This window comes from Ips typographus, linkage group LG3, assembly GCF_016097725.1.
Source record: "Ips typographus isolate SLU linkage group LG3, UJ_Ityp_2.0, whole genome shotgun sequence".
NCBI lineage: Eukaryota > Metazoa > Arthropoda > Insecta > Coleoptera > Curculionidae > Ips > Ips typographus.
The window spans coordinates 20,418,258-20,432,744 of NC_138424.1; the positions used below are offsets into that span (position 1 = coordinate 20,418,258).

Below are 14,487 nucleotides of genomic sequence, written 5' to 3' on the forward strand. Positions count from 1 at the left end.
CAGTATCGAAAGTCTTCGAGCATAATCGTGGTTTTTAGCTTCTTGGAAAATGTTTTGACAATTGTCACGTGACTGTAAAATTAAACAGTGTACAAGTTTCACGTGATTACTGTTACAAACGTCAAAGTTTGCTCAACCAAAAATGAAACTCCAAAAATGAAAATTTAGTACATTTTTGTTACACTGTTCAAAACAAGACGTGCTTTATAGCTTCATGATTCATAATTTGACAGTTTATAAGTCACTGTCTAAATAATAAGTGTTCTAGCATCACGTGACAACTGCCAAAAACGTCAAAACTGACGAACTTTATCCAGTTTGGCCATGAAACTCTAAAAGTCACAGCATGGAAAGTATTCGAGCAGAATCGTGGTTTTTAGCTTCTTGGAAAATGTTTTGACAGTTGTCACGTGACTGTAAAATTAATCAGTGTACAAGTATGACGTGATTGCTGTCACAAACGTCAAAGTTTGCTCAACCAAAACATGAAGCTGCAAAAATGAAAGTTTAGTACAATTTTGTTATACTGCGTGTACACAAGACGTGTTTTGTAGCTTTTTGATACAAAATTTGACAGTTTATACGTCACTGTCTAAATATTAAGTGTTCTAGCATCACGTGACAACTGCCAGAAACGTCAAAACTGACAAACTTTGCCCAGTTTGGCCATGAACCTCTAACAGTCACAGTATGGAAAGTATTCGAGCAAAATTGTGGTTTTTAGCTTCTTGGAAAAAGTTTTGACAGTTGTCACGTGACTGTAAAACTAAACAGTGTACAAGTTTCACGTGATTACTGTTACAAACGTCAAAGTTTGCTCAACCAAAAATGAAACTCCAAAAATGAAAATGTAGTACATTTTTGTTACACTGTTCAAAACAAGACGTGCTTTATAGCTTCATGATTCATAATTTGACAGTTCCTAGGTCACTGTCTAAATAATAAGTGTTCTAGTATCACGTGACAACTGCCAGAAACGTCAAAACTGACAAACTCTGCCCAGTTTGGGCATGAAACTCTAAAAGTCACAGTATGGAAAGTATTCGAGCAAAATCGTGGTTTGTAGCTTCTTGGAAAATGTTTTGACAGTTGTCACGTGACTGTAAAATTAAACAGTGTACAAGTATGACGTGATTGCTGTCACAAACGTCAAAGTTTGCTCAACCAAAACATGAAACTCCAAAAATGAAAATTTAGTACATTTTTGTTACACTGTTCAAAACAAGACGTGCTTTATAGCTTCATGATTCATAATTTGACAGTTCCTAGGTCACTGTCTAAATAATAAGTGTTCTAGTATCACGTGACAACTGCCAGAAACGTCAAAACTAACAAAATTTACCTAGTTTGGCCATAAAACTCTAAAAGTCACAGTATGGAAAGTATTCGAGCAAAATTGTGGTTTTTAGCTTCTTGGAAAAAGTTTTGACAGTTGTCACGTGACTGTAAAACTAAACAGTGTACAAGTATGACGTGATTGCTGTCACAAACGTCAAAGTTTGCTCAACCAAAACATGAAACTCCAAAAATGAAAATTTAGTACATTTTTGTTACACTGTTCAAAACAAGACGTGCTTTATAGCTTCATGATTCATAATTTGACAGTTCCTAGGTCACTGTCTAAATAATAAGTGTTCTAGTATCACGTGACAACTGCCAGAAACGTCAAAACTAACAAAATTTACCTAGTTTGGCCATAAAACTCTAAAAGTCACAGTATGGAAAGTATTCGAGCAAAATCGTGGTTTGTAGCTTCTTGGAAAATGTTTTGACAGTTGTCACGTGACTGTAAAACTAAACAGTGTACAAGTATGACGTGATTGCTGTCACAGACGTCAAAGTTTGCTCAACCAAAACATGAAACTCCAAAAATTAAAGTTTTGTACATTTTTGTTATACTGTTCAAAACAGGACGTGCTTTATAGCTTCATGATCCATAATTTGACAGTTCATAGGTCACTGTCTAAATAATAAGTGTTCTAGTATCACGTGACAACTGCCAAAAACGTCAAAACTGACAAACTCTGCCCAGTTTGGGCATGAAACTCTAAAAGTCACAGCATGGAAAGTATTCGAGCAAAATTGTGGTTTTTAGTTTCTTGGAAAAAGTTTTGACAGTTGTCACGTGACTGTAAAACTAAACAGTGTACAAGTATTACGTGATTGCTGTCACAAACGTCAAAGTTTGCTCAACCAAAAATGAAACTCCAAAAATGAAAATTTAGTACATTTTTGTTACACTGTTCAAAACAAGACGTGCTTTATAGCTTCATGATTCATAATTTGACAGTTCCTAGGTCACTGTCTAAATAATAAGTGTTCTAGTATCACGTGACAACTGCCAAAAACGTCAAAACTGACAAACTTTGCCCAGTTTGGCCATGAAACTCTAAAAGTCACAGTATGGAAAGTATTCGAGCAAAATTGTGGTTTTTAGCTTCTTGGAAAATGTTTTGACAGTTGTCACGTGACTGTAAAATTAAATAGTGTACTGACCCTTATGAAATACAGGGTGAGTCACCTAAACCAATCAAATAATTAAAAAAAATTGAAATTTTGAAATCAGTAGAGAATTTATAGAAGAAATCACAGTTCAGCGGTATCGGACCGGAAACGTTTACAACCAACACGAATTTCAAATTGTTTTTAACCTCACATTTAATGGCGGGAAATGTTTGTCTGGGTGATAACACGAAAATGCCTTAAAAAGTAAAAGAACCGTAAAAATCGTACAGTATCTGACATGTTGGGCGCTTTCTCTTCAACCGGGTTCCATTCGTTTTTTATTTTCTAGAAAACGCCGGATATTTGCTGTTTATTATTATTGTACCGTAATAATTATGCTTTATATCTGTCGAGAAACAGTTCGGAATGATTTTTTATGTAGAAAGTACCAGCAGTTTGGTTCAGTACCATAAGTATTATATGGCAGATCGGTCTAAATTTTATGCACTTATTTGCACCGTAATCTTCAATGTAAAACTTTCTACGCAATTTTGCTGTAAAGGTTTAATGTACTTAACCTAACATTCTTTCGCAATTTAACTTGCTCTTAAAGCTAGATTTTATACCTAAATTAAAAGAAAATAACAGTTTACAAGTCAATATGTCAAAAAAATTAGTTTTATCTTTAACCAGCTACTACAGCTATAGTAAAACTCAAACTAAAACGAGATGACGTAATTGAAATGTTTTGAATATAACTGAGGACATTTGTAGAGGCCTCTAGCAAGTTTTCAACAGTATTTAGAAGTCTCTTGTACTTTTGGTAGGTTCTCAACAGTATTTTGAGGTTTTCGGCATTCTCAAAATAATTTTAGAGTCTTCAAGAAATTTAAAAAAATATTGGAAGGTGTAGAAAGTTTGTGGAAGCCTCTGGCAATTTTTTGAAAATTTTCAATAGTATTTAGAGGTCTTTAGTAATTTTTGGTAGGTTCTCAACAGTATTTTGAGGTTTCTGGCATTCTCAAAATTATTTTAGAGCCTTTAAGAAATTTTAAAAAATATTGAAAAGTGTAGGATGTTTGTAGAGGCTTCTGGCAATTATTTGAACATTTTCAACAGTATTTAGAGGTCTCTTGTACCTTTAGAAGGTTTTCAACAGGATTTTGAGATTTCTGACATTTTCAAAATTATTTTAGAGCCTTCAAGAAATTTAAAAAAATATTGGAAGGTGTAGAAAGTTTGTGGAAGCCTCTGGCAATTTTTTGAAAATTTTCAATAGTATTTAGAGGTCTTTAGTAACTTTTGGTAGGTTCTCAACAGTATTTTGAGATTTCTGGCATTTTCAAAATTATTTTAGAGCCTTCAAGAAATTTAAAAAAATATTGGAAGGTGTAGGACGTTTGTAGATGCTTCTGGCAATTTTTGGAAAGGTTTCAACAGTATTTAGAGGTCTCTTGTACCTTTGGGAGGTTCTCAACAGTATTTTGAGGTTTCTGGCATTCTCAAAATAATTTTAGAGACTTCAAGGAATTTAAAAAAATTTTGGAAGGTATAACAGATTTCTAGAGGCCTCTGGCAATTTTTGGAAAGTTTTCAACAGTATTTAGAGGTCTCTTGTACCTTTAGAAGGTTTTCAACAGGATTTTGAGGTTCCTGGCATTCTCAAAATAATTTTAGAGTCTTCAAGAAATTTAAAAAAATATTGGATGGTGTAGGACATTTGTAGAGGCCTTTGGCGAATTTTTGGAAAGTTTTCAACAGTATTTAGAGGTCTCTTGTACCTTTAGAAGGTTTTCAACAGGATTTTGAGGTTTCTGGCATTCTCAAAATAATTTTAGAGTCTTCAAGAAATTTAAAAAAATATTGGATGGTGTAGGACATTTGTAGAGGCCTTTGGCGAATTTTTGGAAAGTTTTCAACAGTATTTAGAGGGTTCTAGTAACTTTTGGTAGGTTCTCAACAGTATTTTGAGATTTCTGGCATTTTCAAAATTATTTTAGAGCCTTCAAGAAATTTAAAAAAATATTGGAAGGTGTAGAAAGTTTGTAGAGGCCTCTGGAAATTTTTTGAAAATTTTCAATAGTATTTAGAGGTCTCTAGTAACTTTTGAGGTTTCAGGCATTTTCAAAATAATTTTAGAGCCTTTAAGAAATTTTAAAAAATATTGTAAAGTGTAGGATGTTTGTAGAGGCTTCTGGCAATTATTTGAAAATTTTCAACAGTATTTAGAGGTTTCTTGTAACTTTTGAAAGGTTTTCAACAGGATTTTGAGGTTTCTGATATTCTCCTGAGGTTTCTGGCATTCTCAAAATTATTTTAGAGCCTTCAAGAAATTTAAAAAAATATTGGAAGGTGTAGGACGTTTGTAGATGCTTCTGGCAATTTTTGGAAAGGTTTCAACAGTATTTAGAGGGTTCTAGTAACTTTTGGGAGGTTCTCAACAGTATTTTGAGGTTTCTGGCATTCTCAAAATAATTTTAGAGACTTCAAGGAATTTAAAAAAATATTGGAAGGTATAACAGATTTCTAGAGGCCTCTGGCAATTTTTGGAAAGTTTTCAACAGTATTTAGAGGTCTCTAGTAACTTTTAGTAGGTTCTCAACAGTATTTTGAGGTTTACGGCATTCTCAAAATAATTTTAGAGCCTTCAAGAAATTTAAAAAAATATTGGAAGGTATAACAGATTTGTAGAGGCCTCTGGCAATTTTTGGAAAGTTTTCAACAGTATTTGGAGGTCTCTTGTACCTTTAGGAGGTTTTCAACAGGATTTTGAGGTTTCCAGAATTCTCAAAATAATTTTACAATTTTCGAAAAATTAAAATAAATATTTGCATATGTAGGACATTTGTAGAGGTCTCTAGTAACTTTTGAGGTTTCAGGCATCCTCAAAATAATTTTAGAGTCTTTAAGAAATTTAAAAAAATATTGGAAGGTATAACAGATTTGTAGAGGCTTCTGGCAGCTTTTGGAAAATTTTCAACAGTATTTAAAGGTCTCTTGTACCTTTGGGAGGTTTTCAACAGTATTTTGAGGTTTCTGACATTCTCAAACCAATTTTGCAATTTTCAAGAAATAAAAAAATATTTGCAAGTGTAGGACATTTGTAGAGGCTTCTGGCAATTTTTTGAAAATTCTCAATAGTATTTAGAGGTCCCTAAATATCTCGGTTGTTTGTAATTTTTGAAAAAAATATATTTAAGTAAAGAGTAGCCAAAATCACGTGCTACATTTTGACGTTTAAACGAACCTTGTAGCTGCCATAGTAACCAAGTTAGGAGCTGTCAAATTGTGACACTCTCAATATTTCTAGTACAGTTGCACTGTTGCATTTCATGTGAAATATCTAGCCTATTTGTAATTTTTGAAAAAAAATGTATTCTGGTAAAAGAATATCAACATTACAAGTTACATTTCGGCGTTTGAACAAACATCCCAACTGTCACAAGGACCAAGTTATGAGCTGTCAAATTATGACATTCTCAAACAAACTTATTTACTTGCATTGCTCTATTTCCTGGTCAATATCTCGGTTATTTGTAATTTTTGAAAAAAAATTGTACTAAGATAAAAGAAAGCCAATATTACAGGCTATATTTTGAAGTTTGAACGAAGCTTCTAGCTGTCATAGCAACCAAGTTAGCACGTGTCAAATAAGGACACCTGTCATCTTAAAAGAATTAGAAGAAAAGTTACAGTTTGGGGATTTAGACTGTGCCGGAACTACCGTACTATTAATCACAAGTGTCATAAATGTAATTTATTTGCAAATGAATAAAATATTCTTTTCTACTAGATTTGCCACAGCAAATCGTTGAATGGTTAGTTAAACAAACTTTTTTTTAACTGCGCGTGGGTGTTTAGACTAATAATGGCACTTAAACCTCGAGTATTGTCCTTTCGAACAATACAAATGCAATTTTTTTTTCAAAGAAACCCATTTCTCGAACAATAAAATTACCGTTTACCATCTGGTTCGTCTGGTACTAAATGACTGAGATGGTACAACAATGCAATTCAATTGAAAACAGTAGTTTGTTTTATTACTGTCAAAGCAAATAAAAGGTTCAATTAAAATAGTATCATGGAAGAAATGTGTTTACTGGGTAATTACGCAAAAAAGCAGAAAAGATCAAGAATGATATCCCGGCGACATGGGTTTCTGTTTGTTGGCTTCATCAGACATGTTACAGTCCCTAATTACCGGTAAGGTAAAGTAAAATTCAGTGTGACAGAAAAATTTACCAATTTTACCAGAAAATTCTAATCACTACACTTTTCATGCACCCCCTGTATAGTAGCGGCACTGACGGACTGCGAAACTTGCAGGGATGAGTTTAATAGTTGTTTACAAACATTTTTGCTCTCTTTCAAATTTTTCGTAACTTTCACCGTTTTCGAGTTATTTAGCAAAAACTAGTTTGATGCAACAAATTTTCAAATTAGTTCATATTGTGGTTTGATATTTGAGCACCCTGTAAGTCGGTTATTTTTGAGATTTCAGTGAGGTTGAAGCACTCAAATTAACCGTCTTGAGCTCCTCTTTCCAGTGGTGTAAAGCAAAAAATTCTATCTTAAAAATTGCATACAGGGTGGCCAAAAAATCTGAATCACTACATTTTTCTTGCACCCCCTGTATAGTAGCGGCACTGACGGACTGCGAAACTTTCAGCGATGAGTTTAGCAGTTCTTTACGAACATTTTTGCTCTCTTTCACATTTTTCGTAACTCTCACCGTTTTCGAGTTATTTAGAAAAAACTGTTTTGATGCAACAAATTTTCAAATCAGTTCAAATTGTGGTTTCAAATTTGAGCACCCTGTAAGTCGGTTATTTTTGGGAGTTCAATGAGGTTGAACCACTCAAATTAACCGTCTTGAGCTCCTCTTTCCAGTGGTGTAAAGCAAAAAATTATATCTTAAAAATTACATACAGGGTGATCAAAAAATCTGAATCACTACATTTTTTATGCACCCCCTGTATAGTAACGGCACTGACGGACTGCGAAACTTGCAGGGATGAGTTTAATAGTTGTTTACAAACATTTTTGCTCTCTTTCAAATTTTTCGTAACTTTCACCGTTTTCGAGTTATTTAGCAAAAACTAGTTTGATGCAACAAATTTTCAAATCAGTTCAAATTGTGGTTTTAAATTTGAGCACCCTGTAAGTCGGTTATTTTTGGGATTTCAGTGAGGTTGAAGCACTCAAATTAACCGTCTTGAGCTCCTCTTTCCAGTGGTGTAAAGCAAAAAATTCTATCTTAAAAATTGCATACAGGGTGGCCAAAAAATCTGAATCACTACATTTTTCTTGCACCCCCTGTATAGTAGCGGCACTGACGGACTTTGAAACTTTCAGCGATGAGTTTAGCAGTTCTTTACGAACATTTTTGCTCTCTGTCACATTTTTCGTAACTCTCACCGTTTTCGAGTTATTTAGCAAAAACTAGTTTGATGCAACAAATTTTCAAATCAGTTCAAATTATGGTTTTAAATTTGAGCACCCTGTAAGTTGGTTATTTTTGGGAGTTCTAGGATGTTGAATCACTCAAATTAACCGTCTTGAGCTCCTCTTTCCAGTAGTGTAAAGCAAAAAATTCTATCTTAAAAATTGCATACAGGGTGGCCAAAAAATCTGAATCACTACATTTTTCTTGCACCCCCTGTATAGTAGCGGCACTGACGGACTGCGAAACTTGCAGGGATGAGTTTAGCAATTGTTTACGAACATTTTTGCTCTCTTTCAAATTTTTCGTAATTTTCAAAGTTTTCGAGTTATTTAGCAAAAACTAGTTTGATGCAACAAATTTTCAAATCAGTTCATATTGTGGTTTTAAATTTGAGCACCCTGTAACTTGGTTATTTTTAGGAGTTCAACGAGGTTGAACCACTCAAATGAACCGCCTTGAGCTCCTCTTTCCAGTGGTGTGAAGCAAAAAAATATATCGTAAAAATTACATACAGGGTGGTCACAAAATCTGAGTCACTACATTTTTCATGCATCCCCTGTATAGTAGCGGCACTGACGGACTGCGAAACTTCCAGGGGTGAGTTTAGCAGTTCTTTACGGACATTTTTGCTCTCTTTCAAATTTTTCGTAATTTTCAAAGTTTTCGAGTTATTTACCAAAAACTGGTTTGATGCAACAAATTTTCAAATCAGTTCAAATTGTGGTTTTAAATTTGAGCACCCTGTAACTTGGTTATTTTTAGGAGTTCAACGAGGTTGAACCACTCAAATTAACCGTCTTCAGCTCCTTTTTCCAGTGGTGTAAAGCAAAAAATTCTATCTTAAAAATTGCATACAGGGTGGCCAAAAAATCTGAATCACTACATTTTTCATGCACCCCCTGTATAGTAACGGCACTGACGGATTGTGAAACTTCCAGTGATAAGTTTAGCAGTTCTTTACGTACATTTTTGCTCTCTATCAAATTTTTCGTAACTTTCACCGTTTTCGAGTTATTGAGCAAAAACTAGTTTGATACAACAAATTTTCAAATCAGTTCAAATTGTGGTTTGAAATTTGAGCACCCTGTAACTTGGTTATTTTTGGGAGTTCTAGGATGTTAAACCACTCAAATTAACCGTCTTGAGCTCCTCTTTCCAGTGGTGTAAAGCAAAAAATTCTATCTTCAAAATTGCATACAGGGTGGCCAAAAAATTCAGTTTTTTTTTTTAAGAAACGTAACGTAGTAGAACGGTTTGTTTTGGAAGGCATAGTCAAATTGACAATTAGCGCCACGTTGCCAAACTCTAAGTTTTTTCACGCAAGCATAAAATGTGCACAAACAGAATCTTGGTTAAAAGCAATTTTGAAAAGCATTGCGACGTTGCCAAATTTATAAAACTATTATGCTAATAGTAAATTTTTGGACCACCCTGTATTTCGTATTTTTAACGCAACTAGCGCCAATTCCTTCTAGGTCAATGGCACGTTTACATTGTTTATTGCAGTGTATGAACAATGTCTCGATGATGTTAATAACGGATTTTTGCCCCGGGTTAATTAGTTATAATTAAATAACAACTTTTCCTAAATTGCTAGGAATGAAAACATTAAATTTCTATGCAGTATTCGTGGTCAAACGATCAATGAAACTAATTTTTAGTGAAACAAACTCTATTATAAGCAAACTCATTTAGAAACCACGCTGAATATAATTGGTAAAAGTTGTAGATGAATTAAGTTAAATTACCGCAAAAATGTCGATTTTGATGGGCATAATTTTCTTTTAATATGTTTGCTTTAATATTTTATTACTTTACAACGAATTTTGTTGAAAAAATTGATTTTAGATATGCGTAAAATCAAACTAAAGTAGGATGACGTCACAAAGTTTTTAGTGGATTTTTTAAAAAGGTACGGCAACAATGGATTGCCAGTACTGTCATCATCATATTTTAGAGTGAATTTGTGTTTAGTTATGTTTTTGTGCCACATATTTCTTCTTTCTTCTATAACTTCTATTTTGAGACAAACTGTACATTTTTGTTGCCTACACCAAAATTCAAACAAAATTGGTACGACGTCACATATCCCAATAATTTCAATTGTCAATAATCTCAATAAATTTGTCAGATTTTCCCAGCTGAGTTATTTGATGTTTGGTTACCTGTTGCCACCAGATGTCACCGGTATGTTTCTGTCAAAAAGTGTTTTAATAGTTCAGTCAATTATACAACAATTATACTAGACCAAATTAAGTCAGAAACAGTCAACCAAACGTGACAGCTGTCAAAATTGCAGTCATGAAACCTAATCACACTGATTTTAATATTTTTTTACTTTTATAGGTTTATGGAGAAAGTTTTGACAGTTGTCACATTCTCATAGTAGTAAGTCAAAAACAAGCAGTCACACGTGACAGTTGACAAAATTGCACTCATGGAGCTATAAAATGCATTAAAATCCAATTCAAACTTATTACTTTTCATGAATGTTTTGTTATTTTATACTTTTATGGAATTGAATTTGACATCATTTGAAAAGCATCTAAAACTGACAGAAAATGTGCGTACTGTCAAAACTTTACTCATGAAGCTATAAAATAAATTTGATACCGTTTATACTGATTTGATTAGATTTCAAAGTTTTTTTTGATCAGTTTTGGGTTATTTTTTACCCTTTTGCTAATGGCGTTCAAATAAAAAAGTCATTCAAAAATTGAAAAAATGCCATTTTTGCAAAAAGTGCAATTTTGGCAGTTTTTTTATTTTGCTCCAGGAGGGTTCCACTGCACAGCAAAGAGCATATTTATACCAAAGGACCTTAAATTAGGTAAAATAAGTACAAAAAAAGCACTTTAAAATTTTTCATTTTTCAAAAAAACCAAGGAATTAGAGGTTTTTTTACTACTTTTTAAAATTTAATATCTCGGTAACATGAATAGCTAGAAAGGCCAGTTTTGGCTCATTTTGTAGTATTTTTTATCCTCTTTCTTATGCCGTTTTAGTGAAATTCATAAGAGTTTAAATAAAAAAGTTACAATCATTCAAAAATAGAAAAATTTTTATTTTTGCAAAAAGTGCAATTTTGGCAATTTTTTATTTTGCTCCAGGAGGGTTCCAATGCGCAGCAAAGAGCATATTTATACCAAAGGACATTAAATTAAGTTAAATAAGTACAAAAAAAGCACATTAAAATTTTTAATTTTTTAAAAAAATGAAAAGAATGGGGGTGTATTAGAGGTTTTTTTTACTACTTTTTGAAATTTAATATCTCGGTAACATGAATAGCTAGAAAGGCCAGTTTTGGCTCATTTTGTAGTATTTTTTATCCTCTTTCTTATGCCGTTTTAGTGAAATTCATAAGAGTTTAAATAAAAAAGTTACAATCATTCAAAAATAGAAAAATTTTCATTTTTGCAAAAAGTGCAATTTTGGCAATTTTTTATTTTGCTCCAGGAGGGTTCCAATGCGCAGCAAAGAGCATATTTATACCAAAGGACATTAAATTAAGTTAAATAAGTACAAAAAAAGCACATTAAAATTTTTAATTTTTTAAAAAAATGAAAAGAATGGGGGTGTATTAGAGGTTTTTTTTACTACTTTTTGAAATTTAATATCTCGGTAACATGAATAGCTAGAAAGGCCAGTTTTGGCTCATTTGGTAGTATTTTTTATCCTCTTTCTTATGCCGTTTTAGTGAAATTCATAAGAGTTTAAATAAAAAAGTTACAATCATTCAAAAATTGAAAAAATGCAATTTTTGCAAAAAGTGCAATTTTGGCAATTTTTTATTTTGCTCCAGGAGGATTCCAATGCACAGCAAAGGGCATATTTATACCAAAGGACCTTAAATTAAGTGAAATAAGTACAAAAAAAGCCCTTTAAAATTTTTCATTTTTCAAAAAAATCAAAAGAATGTATTAGAGGTTTTTTTTTTACTACTTTTTGAAATTTAATATCTCGGTAACATGAATAGCTAGAAAGGCCATTTTGTAGTATTTTTTATCCTCTTTCTTATGACGTTTTAGTGAAATTCACAAGAGTTTAAACAAAAAAGTTACAATCATTCAAAAATTGAAAAAATGAAATTTTGGCAATTTTGGCAATTTTTTATTTTGCTCCAGGAGGATTCCAATGCACAGCAAAGGGCATATTTATACCAAACGACCTTAAATTAGGTGAAATAAGTACAAAAAAAGCACTTTAAAATTTTTCATTTTTCAAAAAAATCAAAAGAATGGGGGAGGGAGTATTAGAGGTTTTTTTTACTACTTTTTGAAATTTAATATCTCGGTAACATGAATAGCTAGAAAGGCCAGTTTTGGCTCATTTTGTAGTATTTTTTATCCTCTTTCTTATGCCGTTTTAGTGAAATTCATAAGAGTTTAAATAAAAAAGTTACAATCATTCAAAAATTGAAAAAATGCAATTTTTGCAAAAAGTGCAATTTTGGCAATTTTTTATTTTGCTCCAGGAGGGTTCCAATGCGCAGCAAAGAGCATATTTATACCAAAGGACCTTAAATTAAGTGAAATAAGTACAAAAAAAGCCCTTTAAAATTTTTCATTTTTCAAAAAAATCAAAAGAATGTATTAGAGGTTTTTTTTTTACTACTTTTTGAAATTTAATATCTCGGTAACATGAATAGCTAGAAAGGCCAGTTTTGGCTCATTTTGTAGTATTTTTTATCCTCTTCCTGATGCCGTTTTAATGAAATTCATAAGAGTTTAAATAAAAAAGTTACAATCATTCAAAAATTGAAAAAATGCAATTTTTGCAAAAAGTGCAATTTTGGCAATTTTTTATTTTGCTCCAGGAGGATTCCAATGCACAGCAAAGGGCATATTTATACCAAAGGACCTTAAATTAGGCAAAACAAGTAGAAAAAAGGTCATTTTAAAATTTTTTGAATTTTGACGCCCTCTAGCGGCCAAACGGTGTAATACTCAACTCATGTGTGGATATGGATTTAGAACAAATCAGAAGGTATCAGAAACAGGTAGCCAAACGTCACAGCTGTCAAAATTGCACTCATGAATCTATAAAATTCATTTGATAATATTGCACCGATTTTTAATTTTTTTTCATCGTTTTATACCTTTATGTAGGTGTTATAGAATTTACAGCTTTATCGCAGAAACTAAAAATATTAGAAATTGCCCTACAAACTTAAATAAAAAAACATTCGTATAATTCAGTGGCGTACCAAAAAACTGTGAATGGACGACCACAAAAACATTGCCACCCTTTAAATTGTTTGTCATTCAAAAGGAAGTTATTGACTGAAATACCTTTAAAACTGCGTTAAAAATACTAGAAAAAAATTTCTTCTACCACCCTGTATCTCAAAAAAAAAAACTGCTGTGCTTCTATTATAACTGATTCACTCTGTATACGTACTGCTTTTACCTGCTGAACCTCACTTTCAATTACCAGAAAATATACGGGAAAAGTCAAACTTAATTAAGATGACGTTACAGCCATGTTGCCAATGTGTATTGTTTGTAAATTATATAATTTACATTAAAAATTTTATATATAATTTATTTATTTATTATTATTTTTTTTATAAAATAATTTAGATATAATTTATGTAATTTACAAACCATATTTAAAATATGACAACAGTGATGTTACCAACCAAACTTAAGATGGTTTTTACGTTGATAAAACATTTTTTTGGAATTTGTGACATCAATGCAATTTTGTTTGAATTTGTGTATTACTTGTAAAACTATTACTTTCATTAATCTCAGTGATATTTAAAAAAATGTTTATTTTGGTAATTTATTTTTCTAGAGACACCTAGTAATTATTTGGTTTCCTTAAATTAACGGTTTGCAACAATTTTTGTATAAAAAGTAATTTTTTAATAAAATTTAAAAACAAACTTACCGTTTTGGCAGTGAAAACCTCCGATGTCGGTAAAACTGATCCATTTTCTTCAGCAGACTCATAATATAACTTTTTTTTTTTGGAAAATTATTAAGACCACATTTTCCCTAAGTCACAAAGTTTGATTTTTTTTTCACTACAGTTTTTCGATATTTAAATCGAATCCGAATTGCGTGAAAGTAGCGCTTCGAGACCGTCACCCAGGTATATCTTTCACCCAACACTGACAGACCCAGCAAACAGTAAAATCTCGCCAACTTCCTGATGATGGTCTGGTGGTCTCGTGACTCCCCTGCCATTTGGCCTACTATTTTTTTTTTCTCTGATTTACACCGTCTCTTTTGTCTCTTTTTGGCGTTATCTGCATTGTATGTGTTCAGTTTGAACATTGGTTTTGGTTACCATGGGTGGAGAAAGTACAAATTTATTTGAGGCTTCCTACCGGAAAAACCACTAAATTGTCAGGGAAATGTTTGGTATTTTTAAAAAACCCATTTTATTGGCTATCCATCGACATATACCTAAAAGGGTATACAATGACCGGAGACATGTTAGCAACGATTCTCGGCAACAAAATCGGCAGTTCGTTTTTCCACCAGTTATACAATGTCAGTCAAATAAGGCAGTTATTCAGGTTCAAACAAAACAGTGCATGAAAGTTGAACAAAAAACGTTGATCAAATTTGTGGCTCCCTAGCGGG

General features: G+C 32.3%; 1 protein-coding gene across 1 annotated transcript in view; it reads right to left on the bottom strand.

Annotated features, from left to right (window-relative positions):
* pip (heparan sulfate 2-O-sulfotransferase pipe) overlaps positions 1 to 14,030 on the bottom strand; it is a 48,130-nt gene extending 34,100 nt beyond the window's left edge. Inside the window, exon 1 of the mRNA XM_081975043.1 lies at positions 13,787 to 14,030. Coding sequence (XP_081831169.1) covers positions 13,787 to 13,848 — 62 coding nt within the window. The 5' untranslated portion in view covers positions 13,849 to 14,030. The remainder of the gene's footprint in view (positions 1 to 13,786) is intronic.
* Between the last annotated feature and the right edge of the window lie 457 nt (positions 14,031 to 14,487).